This window comes from Pelobates fuscus, chromosome 1, assembly GCF_036172605.1.
Source record: "Pelobates fuscus isolate aPelFus1 chromosome 1, aPelFus1.pri, whole genome shotgun sequence".
NCBI classification, from domain to species: Eukaryota; Metazoa; Chordata; class Amphibia; order Anura; family Pelobatidae; genus Pelobates; species Pelobates fuscus.
The window spans coordinates 160,265,849-160,291,937 of NC_086317.1; the positions used below are offsets into that span (position 1 = coordinate 160,265,849).

At 40.9% G+C, this 26,089-nt stretch overlaps 1 protein-coding gene across 1 annotated transcript in view; it reads right to left on the bottom strand.

The window, feature by feature from the left end:
• Positions 1-2,753: 2,753 nt before the first annotated feature.
• The window catches only part of MFSD4A (major facilitator superfamily domain containing 4A), a 62,232-nt gene continuing 38,896 nt past the window's right edge, over positions 2,754-26,089 (bottom strand). The window contains exons 3-10 of the mRNA XM_063444348.1: positions 23,985-24,224; positions 23,718-23,895; positions 21,175-21,290; positions 19,524-19,697; positions 10,277-10,424; positions 7,196-7,266; positions 6,088-6,208; positions 2,754-3,458 (exon numbers count right to left, since the gene is read on the bottom strand). Coding sequence (XP_063300418.1) covers positions 3,403-3,458; positions 6,088-6,208; positions 7,196-7,266; positions 10,277-10,424; positions 19,524-19,697; positions 21,175-21,290; positions 23,718-23,895; positions 23,985-24,224 — 1,104 coding nt within the window. The 3' untranslated portion in view covers positions 2,754-3,402. The remainder of the gene's footprint in view (positions 3,459-6,087; positions 6,209-7,195; positions 7,267-10,276; positions 10,425-19,523; positions 19,698-21,174; positions 21,291-23,717; positions 23,896-23,984; positions 24,225-26,089) is intronic.

Consider the following 26,089-nt stretch of genomic DNA (forward strand, 5'->3'; position numbering starts at 1 on the left):
TTTTACCATAGAAGCAGGCTGCAGAGTGTTCAATTAATGCAGAGCTGCCTAAAACTGTAGATCCCCAGATGTTGTAAAACTTCATGATGCTTTGCGTACCCTTACCATGCCTTTATTTTACAAAGCATCATGGAAGTTGTAGTTTTAAAACATCTGGGAATGTCCCTTTTGGACACCCCCTGAATTAATGTTACCATTATAAGCAACAATTTTCTCTCTTCATTTAAATTTATCAGCATTTCAAATGTAACCAATATCTTATTAACAAAAGCAAGGTGCACAGTTTCCTGATGTAAACTTGTTTGTCCCCTACTTGGGTCTGTATTGGTAAACTGAGCTGGTAGCCTTCACGAGACTGCATTCACAAGTCATAGAACAGCTTCAGTCTAAAACAATCTTCACAAAATGTTTCATCTGGAACTTACCCGAAACATTCATCTGAGAAAATCTCACAGAACTAGAGTTACTGGGAAAACTCTTAGTAGTTCAAATGCCCCAAAATGTTCTAAGCGTGTTTTACACCAGCTTAACCAGGGCTAAATAAGGATAAAGTAAGGTAAAATCACATTAACTTTTTGACCAGTGTCTTAATCATGCATGTACATGTTGGTGTGATTTTACCTTGATGCTACAATAAAGTCTACCAAAAGATCAAGGTGGTGGAACCTCCTCCTACATTTATCTTTGCTGGATTACTTTGGGTCAAAGTTGGTCCTAGGGGTAGGAGACTCTAAAAAGTTCAAAAGGATTAAATAAAGAGAGGATACTTTGGAGACCTGACAGCGGTACGTACAATTTAAAAAAAAAACAGACTACAATGTCACAAGGAACCACAGTGAATTTCTTTTTTTTTTCTTTTGACTTTTGTGAATAACTCAATGTAGTTCTTTTTACATAATTCCCATCTCAATTCCTCACACTGTATCGGCTGCTACATGTTTTTCCAATCAAAAGATAACAATCTCCAGGCTACCAATAATTCTGGTGGAGGGGCAGCTGGTGATGTTGGTGAGAGTGTGGACCTTCTCTCCTATGATCAGTTGGCCAATTATAAAGGTTAATTTCCCAATTTTTTACTTTGTGTTTTATTTACTAACTTGGTATTGTAAGTGGTACTAAAATCATATGTTATTTAAGTGTTCATTAGTACAATGATTAGTATAGTGCCAATGTAATTTTTATGGTTTCTTTGTACATCTGGACCGAATATTACAGCAGAATCTGCCACCCATGAGTTTTTGCAATGTAAGAGACTAATTTCTGTGTTTTATAGAGTAGGTAATCACATGCACCGCTAAGATTGTATTAATAGCAAACCCTATTCTAGAATCTATCCTCCACCTTATCTGGTTGCTAAAAGGCAGTTATTGTATTTTGAGTAATATTAGCTCTTGTCTAGTGAATGACGGAGGTGGACAGATTTCCAGTCCCTCTTCATCAGACAGGGTGTAAAGAGAGATGAAGCAGAAAATTGATTTCTCTGGCAGCTGAAGACTGTCATTGGCGTAGAAGAAAGAAAATAAAGTGAATTTATATGTTAAAATGGAGGACGTTGAAAAATGACCATTGTCAAAGAAAATATATCACCCAGTGTTCTAGGTTTAAGGATGGTAATTTTAAGATGAACATTGTTTTTCAATCTTCTACACTGTATCTAAGGTGTGGTCTACTCTTTGTTTATGTTTTTTGGAGTACTTCCTCTTTATTCCCACAAGATAAACAATATAGAAATATTTTTTTCACCTTTTAAACATTTTGTCATATATTTAATATAAATAAATTGTAATTTTTACTCTCAGAATACTAACATACACGTACCCTGAATATTCCATATTCAAAAACTAATGCCTCAACTTGCTATTGTTGGATAAGATATTTCAAATGATTTCAAATTGTTAGATGCAATTTTTTAAATCATTTTCTTTTCAAATTATTAAAATATAAAAAATATATGCCATATTACAACATTTTTTAAATGTATAATATTAAATCATTTTAAAAGTTTATTAAAAAATATGAAATCACTTGAAAAGAACAAATCTTTCACACTTGTCTGTCTGTTATTGCATATCTGGACTACTATCTGTCATTCAGACATAATGGACACCTGCATGTCTTGCTATATTTTAACCTGTGTTTATGCGCCCTGCGCCCCTTTTGTCTTCTTTTTTTCCACTGAAAAAGTGTCTTCAATAAAAATGGATTTACAAAAACAAAATCACTTAAAAAACGTTTTAAAATTCAAAAGTGCTAAACCAAGGCCTAAATAAGAAAACAAAAAAAACGAAAGGAAACCAGTAAGTGCTAAAAAAAAAAAAAAGATACTGGAATTTAAAGTTAGCTCTTTATCTATTCTTTGTCAGTTTAATGCATGTACAATATACTTGTGATTAACTACAACTGATATTAAAACTGAAATTAAATAGCTAGCATTAGAAATAGTGATATGAGAGAATATGTTTAAATGCAATCTGTATTTTTGTGTCAATTAAATAATTTTACCAAATGCTGAATATTAACAAAACACAGAAATACTGGTATATTATTTTTTTTCCGAAACTAAACTGGTGGAATCCCACACTATAAGAGAGACGTTTGTTTTAAACATTATCTTTGAAGAATTCAATCCATTGTCAATATAGTATATTCGCAATTAGGCCACTATTTTGGGAAATCCTTTGGGATTTGGGAAACTCAGTTTGGCTCTCACAGCTATGTTATTGTTGCAGTAACATTTTGTTATTCATATTTAATTTCACTGAAAATCACACATGCACAGGCATTCCTACACACTACACACATCCCACAGATATGGAAGATGCATGTGTAAGATACAATGATGCAGGTGGTTCTATGTGGAACAAGAAAGAGTTAAGATAAAACAATTTTTTTACCTTCAATTACAATTTTTATTGTTTTTAATACTACAAATTTAAGCAAGATTTTTTTTTCTTAATTTCTGATCTGTAAAATTTTGAAATGGTTAAAATTGTACCTTACAGGGACACCTGTCATTAGCAAAAAAGGTAATTGATCACATGCAAATAAAAAGCCATCGTTGGTAACCATTAATAAACTTTCTAATCTTGACAAGTGTACCTGTAAACAAACACTTCCAATCTAGATCCCATCAACCTCTACTGTGTGGAGATATAGGTGCTTTTACAAATATATCAAATTTTCCAATTGTCCAAGTACCTACTGAGCTATAGCAGTTGTGCAATGTGTCATTCATTTATAAATGTCCAAATCCAAAGGATAACCTTTGACTCAGAGATCCCTTTGTTGATAGTGAAGACTGCACAACTGATGTGGATCTCCCAAGAATGAAACAAGGTAAGGCGAAGTCTATAGTGCAGACACAACATATCGATTGGCTTGATCTGTGAATAGTAGTCTTGTCTAGCGCTGGTATGGATCAGCTTCTCTGCCAAGCTCTGGGGTTTTACATGTGGTGTCTGAAGAAAGAAAGGACACAATTACGGCAATATAGAATCTTCTGGAAATCTACTGTCAAAACCTCATCAGGGGAAAATGAAAGGGCCTTGCAGGTTCCAAAGAGGAGTGGTAAACAGTGTGCTGGCATGCAAGAAGAGAAGGGAAAGATGTCTTTAAAGGGAATGTCTAGGTCAGGGGTAGGCAACCCTCGGCACTCCAGATGTTGTGGACTACGTCTCCCACAATGCTTTTACAGCTATAATGCTGGCAAAGCATAATGGTAGGTGTAGTCCAAAACATCTGGAGTACCGAAGGTTGCCTATCCCTGGTCTAGGTTACATAATACATAACAAAACTTGCTCCCTTAGCTAAGCTGATCCACAGCCCAGTTTGTGCTTCTCACAGAGAACTATTCTAGACACAATACGGATTATTTATCAAAGTGAGAATTCAAAGTGAATCTAAAACTTAAGGCGAGAGTAGCCAAACTGAAATCACAGCTAACTTATAAAATATTGAGATATATTTTTGATTTCAGCTATTTTGAATTTCAATTTGAAATTCACTTTGAATCTATCTTGAATTCTCGCTTTAGTAAATAACCGTGCTTGAGTATATTATGTAACATATTATGAATGCAGAAACATACACGAAAATATATTCTTGCATATTTTCATTTATGTTTCTATATACATATAGCCTTTCATAAACCCCCTGGCACCTAAAATACTCTCAAATGTTCAAATGTGCAGCATGGCTCCCCTTCCCCTTCCTCTTTCCCTTATTGCTAACTTTCTACCTTTCTTTCTAATATACTTTACTGTGGGTCACATAGTTACATAGTTACATAGCTGAAAAGAGACTTGCGTCCATCAAGTTCAGCCTTCCTCGCATATGTTTTTTGCTGTTGATCCAAAAGAAGGCAAAAAAAACCAGTTTGAAGCACTTCCAATTTTGCAACAAGCTAGGAAAAAAATTCCTTCTTGACCCCAGAATGGCAGTCAGATTTATCCTTGGATCAAGCAGTTATTACCCTACATTGAAAGATTATATCCTTGAATATTCTGTTTTTGCAAGTATGCATCTAGTAGCTGTTTGAACATCTGTATGGACTCTGATAAAACCACTTCTTCAGGCAGAGAATTCCACATCCTGATTGTTCTTACAGTAAAAAAAACCTTTCCTTTGCCTTAGACGAAATCTTTTTTCTTCTAGTCTAAACGCATGACCTCGTGTCCTATGTAAAGTCCGGTTTGTGAATAGATTTCCACACAATGGTTTGTATTGGCCTCGAATATATTTGTATAATGTTATCATATCCCCTCTCAGGCGACGTTTTTCTAAACTAAATAGGTTTAAATTTGTTAACCTTTCTTCATAGCTGATATGTTCCATTAAAGGGATACTATAAGTTCCAGGAATACAAAGCTGTATTCCTGGTACTATAGCTCCCACTGCTTTCTTCCTCCCTCCAAACCTTACTTACGTTATCCCAGCGCTGATGTCCCTCTGCGCTGGGTCGACGCACTGCCCCCTCTGCGCGCGTATAAGTCCCCCCCATAGGAAAGCATTGCTTTCCTATGGGAAAAAGTCTGATGCTGGATGTGACATCCAGCGTCAGATATCGGATTAAAGATCCAGGTAGCCCTCTAGTGGCTATCTGGTAGACAGTCACTGAAGGCTGACTTAGATCTGCAATCTAAACATTGCAGTTTTTCAGGAACTGCAATGTTTAACACCCACAGCCAACATCCTCCAGCAACAGTAATAAGGAGAACTTTACATAATGCATTTCCAAATCAATCAAACCCAGGTCGCATGGATTGGTGGATCGGCTGCGTGTGTTGAGCAAACAGTCCCAAAAAAGCCATCATTGGCTACACCAACCTCGTGTTTGTACTAGATTAGTAATTAACAGCTTGACATAAAACAAAAAAACATGTTTAAACCAGAGTGAACTGAAAGATTACTGAAAGGTGACTCTATTATATTACTATTTACATTCCTGCGTTGATCTATCACCGACACAGTTACCACAATTTTCCTTTAAGAACACCGATAACCATATGATTTTTTGCACAGTCTTTACTGTTAAAATGTAAATAGTGTATTAAAAATTGGTGATATATTCCGGTTAACCTTGACTTTGAAGAAGTAATCATCTGTCTCGTGCCATTCTTTGGGAGCGGTTCCGTCGGTGCTGTGACGGTGATTTAACTGGCTGCAAATATTTGACTTTCTAATAAGCAAATCCTCTACGAGACTGCCAGAATACAAAGCAAGAGTTTGCAACTCCCTGTCTCACAAACGTTTTGTTGGCCGAATCAAGAAGGTCATTTACTTTTACACACCAGAAACCCTACATCAAAAGTTAGCAAATATTCGGAGATTATCAACTGTGTCGATCATGTGTGGGAAAGGATTAGAATTACAATTTTGAACCTTGAGACGAGTACAGAGCTAAAGCCAAGGTAACAATCCAAAACTGTTTCCTTAAGAAACCAGCTTCCTAAACAAATGACACATATTTCTATAAAGATGGTGCTGTCAAGATAAACCAAGTTAAAAGATCTCTATAAACCTCTATAAAGCACAAAAAAAGAGACAAAGTGAGCCAAAAGTAAATACAGATGGGTCAGGTTGTCTTACCTTTTGATGCCCTGGGTTGTAAGCTGTCCAAGACATTTAATACGATGAACAATGTAAAAGCCAGAGAGGCAAGACTGACACCGCATACCAGGAAACTGTAACTGCCTTCAGTCTGGATCACCTGCATGGGTAGAGAAGACATTATATTGAACAGGTGCTATGATAGGATAAGTATGATTTGTAACGTGTTATTTGAATGTATTCAAACGGGTCTATTAAATCTTCAGACTTTACTTTTGAACCAAAATTTAACATGGAGAATCGTAACTTGGTATTCATCATGGCTACTACCTACAGGTTCCTGGTATTAATATGGGATCCATTGTCGGCCCCCATAAACCGTCTTCTTGTGACCAAGATCATTTATGTACATGATAAATAATTTATGATGTCGATGATGGGTTGATATTGTGGGGGCTATTTATGGGTGAACCAATAGTCAATGACACCTGGGTGCAGGGTTTTTCTGTGCTGTATAAGCATGTAGCTAAATTGTTCTTCACTTTCCACATCTCATCCACCAACCCCCTTTACACATTTGCTCCTTTTACATGCCCCACTCGTTTCACAATAAAAGGCATCATCGGAAATATTGTCCTTAAAAATAAAGGGAAATGTGATGACTAGTAATGATTAGCCATATCATTGGACATGTTGGTGGAACACACTTCCCATTCCCAACATTGTAGACCAGCTTAAAAGGTCTACGTGTACTTGTATATATGAGGCAGTGCATAATGTATGTAGAAAATGATTGCTTGGTAGATGCATTTTAATCTGTTGGTGGATAAATAATGTAATAATGTAATTCAGCTGGTGGGGTGAATGTGACTAGGTGGGTGGCTTTACATGACTCTAAAGGAGGCGTATAACTGGGTATGTGGCTGGGTGAAAATGACTTGACTGACGGTATGCAACAGGTTGGTGTTTGTGACAAGGCTTTGTGACTTAGCTCACCCCAAATTGCCATTCAGATGGTTAGTCAAGACTTCTACTATGACTATATCACTTACAATAGAGAAGAAACAGATGGGAAACATACAAAGTAGTGATAACACAGATATTCTGTATGGATAAATATCTAGATTTAAGAAGTGCATTATCTTACCATTCCCACAAGGATCTGTAGAACCATTTCACCCATTCCGGCTGCAGTAACAAGAAGGGTGGTGGCACAGCCTGAAGGATACAGCAAAGGTTAAAGATAAACTGTAAGCTATAGCACATAACACACTAATTTCCACAAATGTTACCAAATGTGGAAAAGGGAATAAAGTGAGTATGCAATACATAAATGTAATTAGAATACATCATCTACAGGACTATAGCATCTCGAGACAGATCAGGTAATAAGAAATATCATATGATCATACTGCTCCTTTAAATGTTGTATTAGTTGCAATTTGTAGTTGAGCAATGATTTGACCCCTTCACTTTAAAGCTGCAGTAGTTAAAAAAAAAAGTGGTACAGGATTTATATGAAATGTAATATTTATAGATAACACATATATATTTTTTTTCATTTATTCATTAATGCTGTGAGAGGGAGGTAAATAGTTCAGAGATTGTATGGTATCACTTTTCTAGGAACTTTTCAGATATGGCCATATACCTTCCAGTGCCACGTACAGAAGGTGTTAGCTAAACAGATCAATACATGTGAGATGCCAAGTCAAATGCCAAGCTTATGTGAATTTATAATGAACCGGATTCTTATTAATACCATCGAATATGACAATTTGTTTAATTTTTTTGTCTGTATTAGGGACAATGAATATCTGTAGTGTACTTAGTACACTTAGAAACTTCTCCTCTTCTTCTCCCCTTGCAAGGTACTAGAATAAAGCAATGATGCACAGCTTCCAATGATCATAGAGATGCAGAGAATAGAATGGAGCTGTTAAAGAGAAACTTGTTTGTTTGCAGGACGAACACAGCACTGAGACAGAGGGAAGTAAGTGGGAGTTTATAGGATGCATTGGCTTTACAATGGGAAAAAAAAGTTAGCACAAGTAAATAAGGTGGGAGGAAGGGGGTTAATGCAACAATTCCTACTAGTTAAAAATATATTTTATTTCAGGGAAATCATCCAGCGTACACGTACTTCTCTGGAAGAGGCATGCAAGCACTTGCATGTCATCGGTCTATATTGCTTGCACTTTGTTTCCCACAAACACAGACTCACATATTCAGATTCACAGATTCACACACTGATTAACTCACACTAGCAGATTCATGCAGACACCCACACTCTCACAAACAAACACACACACACACACACACAGACTTAGAGTCACAGATTAACACACCCTCACCAATTCAGACACTCAGATTCAAACACACTTACAGATTAATACACTTACAGATTCAAGACTCACAGATTAACATATACTCACAGATTTAGACATATTTTAACTCACAGCTTTATACATATTAACACACTCACAGATTCAGAAACACATTAAAACTCACACAGATTAACACAAACACACACACACACACATTACTACATACACACAGATTTAGACTCCCAAATAAAAACATACAGATTGTTATAGATGTGATATCACTTTCTCTCATTGTTGCCGAGTAGAGCAGGGTGAACTAGAAAAGTGGGCATATTTTGGGCATAGGAGGCTAAGCTGGAGCTCCATCTTCCTGACCATATACCTGCTCTGCGACTACACTAGCATCAGAGACTGTCTCAGTTATCAAACCTGCGCCTAGTGGCGGCTCCCTCTGTTTGCCTTGCTACTCCTCTGCCTGGCTCCTAAATTTCTGAGCTCTGTCATATTTCTGCTCTCTCTATCTGGAAGACTGAACACACCACAAGTTTGAAATTTTGCAGACAAATTAAATTAATTTGATATATGAAAGTATCAAGGTAGCAAACAACCTTAACTGCCCTTCCCAGCCAGTCTTCTTTTTTTTTGACAGACAGGCTGACCCACCACAGAGGAGAGCTCCTTACAATGCCGGTGCAAGGAATTTTGGGTGTTCCCCAACCCCCCTAGGTGTCTCTCTCTCCCCCCCAAGCCCATGTCTGTCTCTTTTTCCCCTTCCCCATCTGTCTCTTTTGCCCTTCCACAGCCCCATTTGTGTGTTGCTTCCCCCCAGCACCATTACTCTTTCTCACACAGCCCCTCTATGTTGCTTTATGTCCCCTCCAGCCCCTCCATGTGTCTAAATCTACCAGGCTCCCCCATGCATCTCAATCCCCCAGCCCTCCATGTGTCTCATTTCCCCATCCCCCTTATGTATCTTATTGCCTCACGGTCTCCCTCATGTGTCTCACTGTTCTCAGCCCCCTATGTGTTTTATTGTCCCCCTCATGTGTCTCATTGCCTCATGTATCTCACCGTCCCTAGCCCCCCCATATGTCTAATTGCCCCCCTAGCCCTCCTCATGTGCCTCATTGCCCCACTCATGTGTCTCACTGCCTCCAGCCACCCTCATGTGTATAATATCCTCCACTGCCTCCATGTTTCTTACCTACTCTCCATGTGCCAGATCTCCTTACCCCCTTTTTGCGTAGCGTGGCCGAGTTCTTTTTTCCTTCTCCTCGGTCTGACAGGAAGCAATTCTGTGCTCTCAGTGAGCGCTTCCTGTCAGACCGGGTAGAGGGAAATAAGCTCCTCTCCCGCGGCTCGTCCACGATACACACAGACCGGCAGGGGCGCTTCCCACCTGCTGGTCACCCGCATCCTGCGCCCTCCGGGCCCAAGCTCCCTAAAGCAGCCGCATGTGCCGCCATATGGTAGCGCCGGCCCTGGCTCCTTACCATGCTGTTGACCCAAGGCTTCACCCAGAGCAGGCTAAAACATTTGCTTTCTCCATAATCCACAAGGAAAGCAGTCTACATTCTGGAGTCAGACAGGGTGGGGCAAGATGGAGGCAGCAATTGACTCAGTATATATTTCTTCCTGCTGCGCATGGGAACTTGCCTGGTAGTAATAAAGAAACCTGGGTGTGCTCTCACCTCAGCTCACCTCTGCTGGAGCGCTCATTGCACTACCTCCTCTTATGGGTGGCCAAGAGTTGACCCCTAACCTCTGGTAGGCCTCAGTGCCACTGCACCTGCCATATTATATAACACACGACATCCATGCACATACCTAAAAGAGATTATACTGGACTGTGCTAAATCAGTTTGACTCCTCATGCTTAGTTCTGGACACACAATGCTTACCTTTGTAATTTAGGATGTCTTCTGTATAGGCCAACATGCTGGGAAAGACGCTACTGAGAAAGAGTCCAAGAAAAGCTGTCCCTGTAAAAAGACCGGCCACACTGTTCTGTGACAACATGAGAAACAGGAATGCCACTACCACGCCAGTCTGATGAGGAAGAGAAGGTACATGTGTAGTTATAACATTATACTTGAATAATTAAGATACGTAAGATTTTACTTATTTTTGGACAGTAAGATCATGTAGAGCTGCAGAACATTCCTTAATGGGGCACTTGAAACTCCATAGTAGAGGCTGTGGTGTAAAGCACCCCTGTGGCTAACCTGTCTCAACAAAAACAAAGCTATGCATGTAAACCAGTTACCAATCAATTTGGAGTCAACATGTGTGCTGACAAATTGCTTTATGGGGAAAGTGTTTATCAACTTATACTGGGCAATATAACACTCAGGAATGCATTTTTACACACGCGGTCTTCTTCATTCTGCCCCACCACACATTCCAACCACTTAAGCGGGATAAAATATATTATTCAGACTTTTACCTTGCATGTATAGCCCCTTCATTTCCAAAGGTCCTCTTAAAGTTTTGTTTCACAATTACTTTCCACAATATCAGAGGCACCCAAAAATGGACAGATAATTCTGAAATATTCAAGCAGTGAGGAGCCAGGCTCTAGGTGCCACGGAAAAACACTTTGAAAATAGTGCGACACAAACCCCCAAAAATGGGGGCTAGATTGACGTGACATTATGGAAAGTACCTGTCCCTACAGGGCTTTGACCACTTTGGGATGAACATGTGATATACCAGTTACACAAATCTAAATATTGCTTCTCCTCTCATTTACCTGGAAGACTCCCATAATAAAGTACTTGTATAAGCGAACAATATTAGCCAACGAAAATCAGTAAGATATTCTGGGTTCAAATAACATATTCATTGTATTACAAAGGGCCAAAAGAAAAAAACAGTTAATCTGCAAATAACAAAAACAAGAAAATAAGAGAATATGAGAACTCTGAGAACAGACAAAATCTTAGAGAAACTCAATAGCCTTCTCTTCGGTAATGCTGCTGATGAGGCCCAGGGAAGGCCGAAACAAACAAACCAGGAGTGAGTGGGCCCGGGGCAGCTGCCCCGTTTGCCCCGCTTTAAAGACGGCCATGCCTGGTGGGACTGTCCCCCTATTCAGTTGTTTTGGAACATGATTAGGGGAACAATTCTACAATTCTACAGTCTACTGGGAAAGCTTTTTTTATTTTGGTCCTGACCTATTTCTCTTGCAGCTTAATGTCAAGCTTACTTTTGGGAATCATACTCCTTTGGATACTCATTTATTACTAGCAGCAAAAATTATGATAGTATGTATATCGGTGTATCTGTATTTAGTATATCTATGTTTCTCTATGTGGTGTGTGTGTATCTGCATGTGTGTCAGGTTGTGTATCTGCGTGTCTGTATGTGTGTCAGTGTGTGTATCTGTACGTTATCATTGTATGTATTTGTATGTTGTCAGTGTGTGTACCTGCGTGTGTATATCTGTGTGCGCATCTGTATATAGTCAGTGTTTTTATCTGTGTATGCATGTGTGTCAGTATATGCATCAGTGTGTCTGAGTATCCATATGTGTCAGTGTTTGTATATATGTCTATGTATGTGTGTCAGGTTGTGTGTCTGTGTGTCTGTATGTGTTAGTGTGTGTATCTGTGTCAGTCTGTATCTGCATGTGTGGTAGTGTGAGTGTCAGTGTTTATGTCTGTGTATCTGCATGTGTTTCAGTGTGTGGCAATCTCTGTGTACATGTGCATAAATCTCATCATTCAAATCGCCAACACTACACACAAGTGCACCCCTGAATTCAACCTTCAACACTACATACAACCACACTCCTGCATTGAAACGTCAACAATACATAAACACCAAAAATATATATAAACACACCCCAGCATTTAAAAAAACAAGCAAAAAAACTACTCATAGATGCATGCTTGCATTCAAACACCAACACCACATACAAACACACCCCTACATTTACACAAACATACTCCATACACAAACATGCATTCATTCAAACACACAAACAAAACTCAGTGCTAAATATGACTCTGCAAGCATGGAAAAATGGTTCCGCTACTGCGTTGGGAAGTGGAGAGCGTGATTGCATGTCAGGGAATGGGGGTCAAGGGGCCCCATCAAATTCTTGCCCAGGGCCAAATCAATTTTAAAGACGGTCCTGCCACCAGGTGCCTACTCAAGAAGCCCTTTATACTTAGGTAATTAAACATTTCTTTATTGTCTAACTTATTTTCAGCAGGTGGGAATCCCTCAAGTTATTCTCATTCATTAAATCGCTTATTCTCAAGAGGCCAGATTTAGTCCAGTTTTTTAGATTCAAATCCTCAATATTATAAAATAAATGGGTTAAAGGAAGACAGATAATTATTTTATTTTGAATTGATAGATATTTTTTACATTTCTCCCAGTGCCTCATTATGTTGTCTAAAATCATACTTCCAAATTTCACTAAAGGAAGGTTTTTCTGCTTATTCTTTATTTGCCAAAATAAAGCACTCAGGTCCAAATTGTGCTGCTCTGTATGGGTCAGGGACTGTTCCATTTTATACCAAATTTGTTCTTTGGTCTTTTCTCCATGGGTAATAAAGGCATATGCCAAATTACATGCTTTTTCTCTTAAAAGATATACCCCTAAACCTCCCAATTTGACCTTTAGCGCTAAACGGTTAGCATTAATTCGTGGGCATTTCCCTGCCCATATAAATTTATTTATTTGGGACTGTAAAAGGGTCATCCAACTGTTTGGGCAGACCAAGGGAACCATATGAAACAGATAGATCAATTTGGGGAGGAGATAAGATCTCACTGTATTTATTCTTCCCCACCATGAAATCTCAATATTTCTCCATTCCTTCATTTTCCTACATGTTTCTTTTACACAATGGTAAGAAGTTGAGTTCCATATTTTTAGAGGGGTCACAGGCAATTTCCACCCCCAGGCAGCTAAAAGATTCCCTGACACCAAAATCATAAACCCGTATTAAGCCTTCAACAACATCCCGAGGCAGATTAAGCGGCAATATAACCGATTTATCAAAGTTTAATTTATAACCAGAAAGAGTAGAAAATTCCTCCATCTAAGGTGTCAGTTCTCTCATAGAATTCATCGGGTCACTAAGTGTAAGTTCCACGTCATCTGCATACATAATCAACTTAATGCAGTCATCTATAGCTTGCAACCCTTTAATTTGATTGTTAGCTTTTATTGCTACTACCAGAGGTTCAATGGCAATTAAATATAAAAGTGGTGAAAGCGGGCATCCCTGTCTGGTCCCATTTTTTATTGGAACCACTCAGAGGAAAAACCGCCACCAACCACCTTTGCTGTTGGAGAAGTATATAAAGCCATTATAGATACTTTAATATCTCCATTTATACCAGACATCATAATTTTCTCTTGTAGTAAGCTATATTGTAGTATAGTGTGTTCCATTTTTTGTTCAAGAATGTTGAATCTGTTTATCACTTTAGCCAGTTCTCCTTTAAAATCCTCTGATATAATCTGAATTTCCTGCTTAATCTTACCAAAATGTGTTTCCAGGCATGCATTAAGAAAGTCTTTCTCAATATATTGTACTTCTTTAATTGAGGTATCCAATGATTCTCCATCACCCTCTTTTTCTATATATAATTTACTATGAACTTCCTCACCAGATCTTCATACTGACTGGTTCTTCTCTCTATTTTATCCTGTGAGAACAAATTTAAGGGGCGTTTTTCATTTTTTTGTTCCGTCTTCCTTTCCTTATCTTTTTTTACCTCCTTGCTTGGAGTCATATTTTTTTGTAGCCATGTGGAAGCGGAGTGTAAAAAAGCCTTGCCCAAAGGAATAGGAAGCGCCACTAATTAGCAGATTCAGAGGGTGACCAGGAGTAGATTGTCTGCTCTCCTTTCCCCTTTTCTTTCCCTTCTGCTGTCTTTTTCTCTTTTCTTTTAATTTGTATCAGAGGGAAAATTAAAGAGCTTGTAGGATTCTTGAGTTCCAGGAATTATTGAAAAAGGAATTCCCTGCCAACTTCTTAGAATTTAATTTAAGAGATTCTCTTTCTTTAGGATGTCTTAACACAAAACTTAGTTTTCCATATTAAGTTGTGTCACTTTAAATTCGGAGCTTAACCATAGCCTTTTTTAAAAAAAAATATATCTGATATTTGTTTTCAGCAGTTCTATAATGCCTGCATGTCTGGAAAATCACCAAAAATGTTCACTTCCAAAGTTACACCTTCTTCCAGACTCTTACTCCCCTCTGTTCTCAACCTCCAACGCACTTACTATGGAGTGCTTGTGCTGTTTCTCAAGAGACATTACATTCCCTTGTTGCTATACTAGCTCCAACCCGCTTTGCTTACAAAGCCACATCAGTCTTGCTTCAGAGCTGTCCCAGCTTTTTCTCGAGGAATTCTCTTTCCTCACTCTCCAGTCTTGTTCCGTTCGCAACCAGCGTTCCGAGCTGTCTCACCATGGGGATCCCATGTCTCCTCACTCACTCCCCACCTTCATCTCGTTCGCGCCTTGCGTTCACCGTGAGCCATGACCAGCGTGTGTCGTCACCGCTCCTCCCGGCTCTGTAAGCGCATGTCAAATAAGTTATAAATTGATTTGCATGTCAATGAGTGAAATAATGTCAGACATTTCTATTAGTTGGCCACCAGATTTGCACACATCTCATGAGGGATTTTGTCCCACTTCTCCAAGTCATTAAGGTTTCGAGGCTGACGTTTGGCAACTCGAACCTTAAGCTCCCATCACAGATTTTCTATTTGATTAAGGTCTGGAGACTGGCTAGGCCACTTCAGGACCTTAATGTACTTCTATTTGAGCCACTCCTTTGTTGCCTTGGCTGTGTGTTTTGGGTCATTGTCATGCTGGAATACTAATCCACATCCCATTTTCAATGCCCTGGCTGAGGGAAGAAGGTTCTCACCCAAGATTTGACGGTACATCGCCCTGTCCATCGTCCCTTTGATGCGTTGCAGTTGTCCTGTTCCCTTAGCAGAAAAACACCCCCAAAGCATAATGTTTCCACCTCCATGTTTGACAGTGGGGATGGTGTTCTTGAGGTCATAGGCAGCATTCCTCCTCCACCAAACACGGCGAGTTGAGTTGATGCCAAAGAGCTCGAGTTTGTTCTCATCTGACCACAACACTTTCACCCACTTCTCCTCTGAATCATTCACATGTTCATTGGCAAACTTCAGATGGGCCTGTACATGTGCTTTCTTGAGCAGGGGGACATTGCAGGTGCTGCAGGATTTCAGTCCTTCACAGTGTAGTGTGTTACCAATCATTTTCTTGGTGATTATGGTCCCAGCTGCCTTGAGATCATTAACAAGATCCTCATGGGTAGTTCTGGGATGATTCCTCACAATTGAAACTCCACGAGGTGAGCTCTTGCATGGAGCACCAGACCGAGGGAAACTGACAGTTATTTTGTATTTATCCCATTTGCAAATAATCGCACTGACCAGGCCCAGACTGGCCATCAAGCAAACCGGGCAAATGCCCGATGGGCAGCAATGGCCATGGGCTGAGGCCAGCCGGGGAGATTCCAGGATCTCCCCGGCCAGTCCATGCAGAGACGGCGATATCCGAGCGTGTTCCATGATGTTCCACATGTAGTGTATTGCGGCTGCCGGCAGTGGACAGAGACTGGAGAGGACCCAGAGGAGCTCTATCTTGCAGCTCTGCCAGGTTCCTCTCGCAAGATCCAGAGCATTTCCATGGCAACGCTCCGGGTCTCGCGAGAGTTCACTCACTACTAGGACCACCAGGGATGGATGGCAGCAGGGTCCCCCCTCCCAGGTTACAGGTAAGAAGGTAGGGGGATAAAATGTCTGGGTTTTTTTTTGGTTTTTTTTTTATTATAAAAAATAAATAAATACATAAATCTTGGCATAAACCTGCCTCCCCCAACACACAATCCCTCCAAACACACATCAACCTCACACAGCACCCTAACACACACACACACACAGCACCCTAACACACACAGCACACAAACACACACAGCACACAGCACCCTAACACACATAGCACACACACATCACCCTCACACACACACATCACCCTCACACACACACACAGCACCCTCACACACATACATCACCCTCACACAGCACCCTAACACACACATCACCCTCACACACACACACACACACCATCCTCACACAGCACCCTAATACAGCATCCTTAACACACACACATCAGCCTCACACAGCACCCTGACACTCACAGCACCCTAACAAAAACACACATCACCCTCACACAGCACCCTAACAAACACACACACACACACATCACCCTCACACAGCACCCTAACAAACACACACACACACATCACCCTCACACAGCACCCTAACTCACACACAGCACCCTAACACATAGCACCCTCACTCACACACATCACCCTCACACAGCACCCTACCACACACAGCACCCCTCACACACACAGCACCCACACACACAGCACTCTCACTCACACACACATAGCACCCTCACTCAAACACACTACACCCTTCACACACACACACACACTGCAGCCCCCAAACATGCTGCACCACACACACACACGCACACACACACACAATACTTCCAAACATATATGTATATATACTACAGAACCCCTCACACACATACTGCACCCTTAAACACATTATGTATCAGACAAACACTATATCCCTTACCCAACTCTGGATCATCTACAGATATATACACTCTGAATCCTCTACACACACACACACACACACACACTTACTAGATCTCCTATACACACTCTGGGTCCTTCCAACACACACTAGATCCCCTACACACACACGCTGCACCACCTACACACACTACATTTCTGACATACACACTCTGGATCCCCTATGCCAGGGCTGCCCAACAGGTAGATCCCTAGATGTTGTAGAACTACAACTCCCATGATGCTTTGCATGCATTTAGAATGACAAACCCTGCCCTATGCACACACTAGATTCCTTGTAAGCAAACACATGTGTCTCTATAAATAGGATACAGTGAGTATCCCGTTTATGGAAACCCCTGAGACAAGTTTCAAGCAAACACAATGCAAACATGTTATTAAATTTGCTTGCGCTGTGCAGAACAAATATAGGGCCTTTTCCTCATGCTAGAGCTCTTTAGCAGAGCTCTGTGCGTGGTCTGCCCTGGAAGAGCATTGAACCCACATGCTCACTTTGAGATGGGGAATGCTTGTCATTGGGGATGACAAAACACACCTGTGGCGAAAGTGCCACTGGTTCTTGGAGGGGCCTGCTGGCCAGCCTCTTCCCTCACGACTATTGTCCCTGCAATATACCTTGCCCAATGCACTTGAAAAAGATCTGTTCATGTGAGGTATGTACTTTTGTACTCCAGACAGAGAGACCAACCGTTAGCCCTGATTCCCTGGAACTGTTTTGGGCATAAGACCATGTGTACGGTCGGTCAAAAATAAGACTTCCAGGAAATTCCTGAACCCCTGAACTGAACTGGGTGATTTTTGAATATGTTGGTCACCCAGATCAGGGCTATCAGGGGGGATTTTGTGTGTTTTAAGGTACTTTTGGGGTGTGTTTTTTTCTGTGCTTGGAGATAATTGGATTAGATTAGTACAGTTCCTGATGTAATTGTGTGTTTGTATATGGGAGTGTCATGCATTTAATCACTGTTCTTATTGGTCTGTGTCTTTGTGTTGGAGTCCCCAACAAGGTCCATGTGGGCGTACCCCTTGCATGGGGATTGTCATAAAAGGCCAGTGTGGCACCATTAAAATTTAGTTCCTGCTTACCCTCAACATAGAGTCTCATATCATGTGTGGGGGAAATGGCTTTATCTACCCTGGAATTGCTATGTCACTATACTCCCCTGGGATTATAATCACTAGCTCTTTTAAGAGCTGTTCCTGCAACGCTCTCTGGAGTAGGAGAGCTTCACCTACTGGAAGCTGGATCCTGGTCTTGGGTCCAGGGTGGTTGGAGGATGGCGAGTTCCCAGTCAACGCTGGACGTGGGGACTACAGTGCTGATGGTGTCGGGTGGAGTGCTTGGAGCCCTTGGTGAGTACTAGGAGCATCGATTGGTGGAGGCACCCGGTCGGGGTGCCAGGCAGTCCGTCACAACACCCTATCTGGCCCCACCCCATTTTCAGTGGGTCGCTGTGGTTAAAAAATACCCGGGCCGAATTTTTTTCCCAGTCCGGCCCTGGCACTCACTGATGTCACCTTCTTACCAAGCTGCTTGGCAATGGTCTTGTAGTTCATTCCAGCCTTGTGTAAGTCTACAATCTTGTCCCTGACATCTTTGGACTGCTCTTTGGTTTTGGCCATGGTGGATAGCCATTGATTGCTTCTGTGGACATGTGTCTATTACACAAGTAACGCGCTGAGATTAGGAGCACTCCCTTTAAGAGAGTGCTCCTAATCTTGGCTTGTAACCTGTATAAAAGACACGTGGGAGCCAGGAATCTTGCTGATTGATAGGGGATCAAATACTTATTTCACTCATTGACATGCAAATCAATTTATAACTTTTTTGACATGCGTTTGTCTGGATTTTTTTTTTTGTTATTCTGTTTCTCACTGTTAAAATACGCCTACCATTAAAATTATAGACTGATCATTTCTTTGTCAGTGGACAAACGTTCAAAATCAGCAGGGGATCAAATACTTTTTTTCCCTCACTGTACCAGATAAAGCTTTGTTATGACTACTGCAGTATACAACAGGTTACAATTTCTTTAAAAAATAAATTTAATAAATGTTTTCCAAGCATGAAAAAAAATTATAAAGGAAAAGAGTTGAAGGTCACCAATAATGTAAAAAATCCACCACTTTTCTCTTGTTTTCTGGTCCTTTGAAATTATAAAGCAATGCATGGTACATGAATAAATGTAATCCTAAAATGATACCACACTTAAAATGTCATATCATAAAGAGGTACAACTGTATATCTATATGGTAACGTGTGTATTTTATTGTATTTAAAAAAGAGCAAAGAAAAAAATATTAATATAAAAGGGATCATTATATCAAATGATAGTGAGAATAATTATCAGTGCTTTCTGATCAGTTGCTTGGCTCATACAGAAGAATGAACATTTGGGCTAAAATTATTTTGTATCACTGTATTATATAACAGTAATTTCATCAATGCACTGTTATTGTCTTACCAGGTTGATGAAGAGCATGGATCGAGGGGCCAACTTGTAGGACACTGGGATGGAAATCAATCTTCCAAATGTAATAAAAGCCCAGAAGAGACTAGGTAGGTACCCTGCTGTCTTGTGCGCTAGGTACAGTGGCTGTTCTACCGCGTAGCTATACACAAATCCTGAGTATTCCCCCTGAGGAAGAGATATGTATTAAACCATGCAAATAAACTTTGTTTGACACTGCTACATATATTACAGACAGGGCTACCATCAAGCGGGTCCAGCTCAGTGGCCACCACGGGGCCCTATAGGGCTTGTTAGTCCAGATGAGGAGATATATATTTCTGTGAACCGGACGGCATTGGCCAGTAGCATTACACTTGTCCCTTTATTAAATAGAGGCTGCACAGCTTCCTCACAGGTGGCCGTGCTTAGGATGTAATATCATAGATGTCACTTCCACCTAGCCAGCGTTATCATGGAGCTGCTCTAATTGGCAGCTGAGGATCAGGTGTGAGGTTGTGTTTAGAGGGGGCGGGGATGTGGCATTTTATATCGCTGCTCTCCGTCTCTAACACTACTCTGCCACGCAAGTCAGAATATATGGCCTCTAAGGTAAGACTGCCTAGGGGGAGTAAATGGTAGGGGCATATTTAGGTCTAGTTTGTGTGTAGGGAAGAGGTAAAGGATCTGTATTTGTGAGTTTCTGACAGTGTGTCTCTGGCTGTAGAGCGCAATTCAGACGGATGGACGTCACAGGAAGTACATTTCTGCGTTCCAGTGTGGAACACACGCTGCCGGTGAACGGCATCAAGGAAGATTGAATTGGATATAAAAGTTCCCACATACTCGAATCTACTCATATCCCTGAAGAAGTCCTCCATTTACCACGGACGAAACGCGTTGGATATTGAACTTTTTCGGACTGTTTCTTGATTTTATTTGTTTTATAGTCCTTTTATTGTTCCTGTACTCTGCTACTCCGATTGGATCTGTGTCCGGTATTTACTACTCTGCCTTCCAGTTCCACTGAGAGTGGAGACATGCTTACTACCACTTTATGTCTGTAAGTGTAACCAATACATTTTCTTTTGATATTTTTATACGTACTTTCACTATGCATGGTCCTTTTTTTCCCATTTCTCTGAAGACATTCTAATATCTGGATCTACTATCAAGTCCCATACTACATATACCCCAGGGGGGTGAGAGGCCTGATTTACACTTTTGTTTGTGAGTGCATTACTTACTCCACAATTTATTATCATTATCTTACTGTGTTACGCTATGATATACACTTTTTATCATTTCAGATTGTATTACATGCTTATATAGAATATTCCAATTTTGGATATATTCCTCAGGTTGTATCTCATTATTTTTGTAAAGGTGGTTTCCACTTTATTGCTTTCTGTTTTCTACTTTTGGTGTTAGTGAGGTTCACCTGGAACCACTTTCAATTTAGCAGCTCTATTGCTTATGGTTAGTGGGTATACTACTGTCTTGTCACAGTGCTATCTTTATGGTTTGTATTAAATTTGGATCTCTCCTGCTTGTTACTGTCTGGAATTGCATAATTGTATGTCTTCTTTTTATTGTGTTTGACCTAGTCACAACACAAACCCATCCCAACACATCTGACAATATTAGCAGAACCAGCATGGCATACCACAATCCCGTCGCTCATAAACAGCACGAAAGCTCCACAAGCATGAATGGCAAAAAATGAGTAGGGAGCATTCCAAAACTTCTTACTCTGACAACACAACGTGTTCACCCCATGATCTGGAGAAAAGAAGGAGGTTTTAAAGGAGGTTGTATAATTCAACGGTTCATCATCTCAATATGATTCACAACAATACTTGATGAACTGCTTTATGTATTAGGAGTATCTCCTCTTATTTGCAGAGTATAAAGCTGATGATTTTGATTTGAAATTGGCACCTTTATATCTCATATCTGAAACAACTCCAAGGCTGTCAATCAGATATCTTGGGAGGTCTTCTTCCTGATTCCGCTAGCACCACGGAAGCTGAGAAGACCTACCTTACCGAGAACACAAAAAATGCTATATTCGACTCAGGAATGAGACAAAGCTCAGAAAGTCAGGTCGGAATTTTGCTATTACATGTAATGACATTGTGGATTATCTAACAAATGCTGTGCTTTAACATATTTTTAAAAAAAAGAAAGAAAAACATTTGGGAATTTGAAGCACTTCAGATCCTTCAGTTAAGAAATTTGAAGCTCAGAAGACAACTCCCAGCAATTACACTGCTAGATCTAGTTTGAGTATGTGCGTAAACCATGTACGTTTAACATATTATTTTCATTCTAAAAGATTAGCATATTTACAGAAATGTTGGGAGGTTAAAACATTTTAGAGACTTTATGGTTATAACACTATTTCATGTACAGATGCAGCCTGTGCCCAGAATTCAGCAGTAAATTATGACCTACAGTTGCAAGAAAAAGTATGTGAACCCTTTGGAATGATATGGATTTCTGCACAAATTGGTCATAAAATGTGATCTGATCATCATCTAAGTCACAACAATAGACAATCACAGTCTGCTTAAACTAATAACACACAAAGAATGAAATGTTGCCATGTTTTTATTGAACACACCATGTTAACATTCACAGTGCAGGTGAAAAAAGTATGTGAACCCTTGGATTTAATAACTGGTTGAACCTCCTTTGGCAGCAATAACTTCAACCAAACGTTTCCTGTAGTTGCAGATCAGACATGCACAACAGTAATTCTTGACCATTCCTCTTTACAGAACTGTTTCAGTTCAGCAAAATTCTTGGGATGTCTGGTGTGAATCGCTTTCTTGAGGTCATGCCACAGCATCTCAATCAGGTTGAGGTCAGGACTCTGACTGGGCCACTTCAGAAGGCGTATTTTCTTCTGTTTAAGCCATTCTGTTGTTGATTTACTTCCATGCTTTGGGTCATTGTCCTGTTGCAACACCCATCTTCTGTTGAGCTTCAGCTGGTAGACAGATGCCCTTAAGTTCTCCTGCAAAATGTCTTGATAAACTTGGGAATTAATTTTTCCTTCGATGATAGCAATCCGTCCAGGCTCTGACACAGCAAAGCAGCCCCAAACCATGATGCCCCCACCACCATACTTCACAGTTGGGATGAGGTTTTGATGTTGGTGTGCTGTGCCTCTTTTTCGCCACACATAGTGTTGTGTGTTTCTTCCAAACAACTCAACTTTGGTTTCATCTGTCCACAGAATATTTTGCCAGTACTGCTGTGGAACATCCAGGTGCTCTTGTGCAAACTGTAAACGTGCAGCAATGTTTTGTTTGGACAGCAGTGGCTTCCTCTGTGGTATCCTCCCATGAAATCCATTCTTGTTTAGTGTTTTACGTATTGTAGATTCGCTAACAGGTATGTTAGCATTTGCCAGTGACTTTTGTAAATCTTTAGCTGACACTCTAGAATTCTTCTTCACCTCATTGAGCAGTCTGCGCTGTGCTCTTGCAGTCATCTTTACAGGACGGCCACTCCTAGGGAAAGTAGCAGCAGTGCTGAACTTTCTCCATTTATAGACAATTTGTCTTACCGTTGACTGATGAAAAGCAAGGCTTTTGGAGATACTTTTATAACCCTTTCCAGCTTTATGCAAGTCAACAATTCTTAATCGTAGGTCTTCTGAGAGCTCTTTTGTGCGAGGCATCATTCACATCAGGCAATGCTTCTTGTGAAAAGCAAACCCAGAACTGGTGTGTGTTTTTTATAGGGCAGGGCAGCCTCCAATCTCATCTCATTGATTGGACTCCAGTTGGCTGACATCTCACTCCAATTAGCTCTTGGAGATGTCATTAGTCTAGGGGTTTTCCACCTGCACTGTGAATGTTTACATGGTGTGTTCAATAAAAACATGGCAACATTTCATTCTTTGTGTGTTATTAGTTTAAGCAGAATGTGATTGTCTATTGTTATGACTTAGATGATGATCAGATGACATTTTATGACCCATTTGTGCAGAAATCCATATCATTCCAAAGGGTTCACATACTTTTTCTTGCAACTGTATAAAAGTTGCTGAAGAGTTTGGGAGCAGGAAGAGTACTGCCATTCATAGTCCCTCTGCAGTGATGTAGAGGGACAGAAGTGAGCCTTAGCTGAGAGACCCTTTTCTTTAATGTGAAAAAAATGCTGGAGCTAAGCATAAATTAATGAGGTAGAACTTACCCTTTTCTTCACATGGCTCCACCACTGCCTCCTCCACTCCAGTATTACTTCCCTCATTCTCTTTCTGAGTTTCCATTGCCAGCTCATCTGCAGACAGCAAGGTCCCACTCTGGTTAGAACAGCCTGGCACCATTCTGTTCTTATACATGAGAAGGAAAACAGCTATAGGCACTGGGAGCTAAAGGAATAGTAACGGATGGAAAATTAATCAATACATATTATTATACAACTATATTCCCAATACCAGAAGAGGAACTCTGAGCTCACATTGATGGCAGCCATGATCCAGAAGGCATAGGATACTTGTGTAATTGTTGGCCCCTGAAGAGGAAGTACATAGTGGGAAACGTTGCCAGGATTATGAGGAACTAGAGAATTCCTTATGTGTTCCAAGTTACGGCTCCCATTCTGAGTGTTATTCGATTGGATGCAGTTGGTATCAGAGAGAAATGGGTCTGCTATTAGAGGACTGAGTAGCGCCCCAAAACCCATGAAGAAATGAAGAACCTTGGGGGAAAAAAGAGAAATATGCTCTTTACCTAATGAACCCACTAATAACTGTCACTGATAATCTGGAAGATACTATGCAATGTTATTCAGCAATATTATCGTAAACTTCCATCGATCCTATTCCCTCATATTTCATGCGCACTTTGTCTCCTTCTCTTGCTCTGCCTCTCACTAAAATGTTCAATCTCTCCTTCTCCTCTGGCACATTTCCTCTACCCTTCAAACATGCAACAGTTACCCCGAACCTAAAAAAGCCCAACCTTGACCTTAATTCTCTATCCAACTACCGCCCTACCTCACCACTGCTGTTTGCCTCTAAGATCCTTGAGAGAGTTGTGTATGTGAGATTGACTCAAATCCAACTCTCTGCTTGACCCACTTCAATCTGGATTCCGTGCTCATCACTATGTTGAAACAGCTGTGACCAAAGCATCCAATGATCTTATCACTGCAAAATTGCATGGCCACTAGTCTATCCTAATTCTCCTCGACCTTTCTGATGCTTTTGACACTGTTGAACATCAACAGCTTCTTCTCATCCTCCGTAATCTCGGACTACGAAATACCGCTCTCTCCTGATGATATACCTACCTCTATCAACTGTCACGTATTCATCCGCATATAAAAATGTGATTAATGACATTTACTGTTCTGACAGGAAAAGTTGTGCCGAGCAGCAATCAAATCCACAGGAGGGTTTGTGCTGAGTAGCAATTATGCAAATGGGAACCTGGTAACTGCCTTTGGGGTCAGATCCAGAGGAGGGGTATTTAGGCCCAGTTCTCATCCTGCTCAGTGCCCTGTCGTGGTTTCCCTTGTGGTTGTCCGAGAGCGCGTTCCTGATTCAAGTTCCTTCTGGTTTTTGACTTTGGCTTTGATTTTGACTTCCCTGTATTCTGGTATCCCTGACTTCTGGCTTTCCCTTATCGTTGTGTCTCTTTCTGTATCCCCTGACCTTGGCAAGTATCCTGACTACTCTTTGGTACGTTAAAGGGACACTCCAGGCACCCAGACCACTTCTGCTCATTGGAGTGGTCTGGGTGCCAACTCCCACAACTTTTAACCCTGCAAGTGTAATTATTGCAGTTTTTCATAAACTGCAATAATTACCTTGCAGGGTTAACTCCACCTCTAGTGGCTGTCTACTAGACAGCCACTAGAGGTCACTTCCTGGTCCATAGCACAGGAAACCTGTGCTAGAGCATCGCTGGACGTCCTCACGCTGTGTGAGGACCTCCAGCGTCGCTCAAAACCCCATAGGAAAGCATTGAAATGATTTTTCAATGCTTTCCTATGGGGAGACGTAATGCGCATGCGCGGCCTTGCCGCGCATGCGCATTAGGTCTCCTCGGCCGGTGGGCGGGATCAGTCTCACCCACTGGCCGACGCAATGGACAGGAAGAGCGTCGCGGAGGAGGAGACAGCCGCGAGGGACATCGCCGCTGCCTCAGGTAAGTGACTGAAGGGGTTTTCACCCCTTCAGTAACCAGGGATTGGGGTGTGGGAGTGAGAGGGACCCTCCAGTGCCAGGAAAACGGATCGTTTTCCTGGCACTGGAGTTTCCCTTTAAGTCTGGCCATTCTAAGGCCAGGTAATACGTTACCTATTAGTCATCTGTGTGACACAATTCTACGTGCTGGATCAACTAGTAATCCTGATACCAACGTTCTTACTTGTTTCTTAGTCCCTTAATCCCTCTCTGTTGGTGTTCCCCAAGTGTCTGTCCTTGGTCCCCTATTGTTCTCAATCTACACTGCCTCCCTTGGTAAACTCATCAGCTCCTTTGGCTTGCAATCATTTCTATGCAGATGACACGCAAATGTATCTGTCCTCCCTGATTTCTCACCACCCCTCTTGACTTG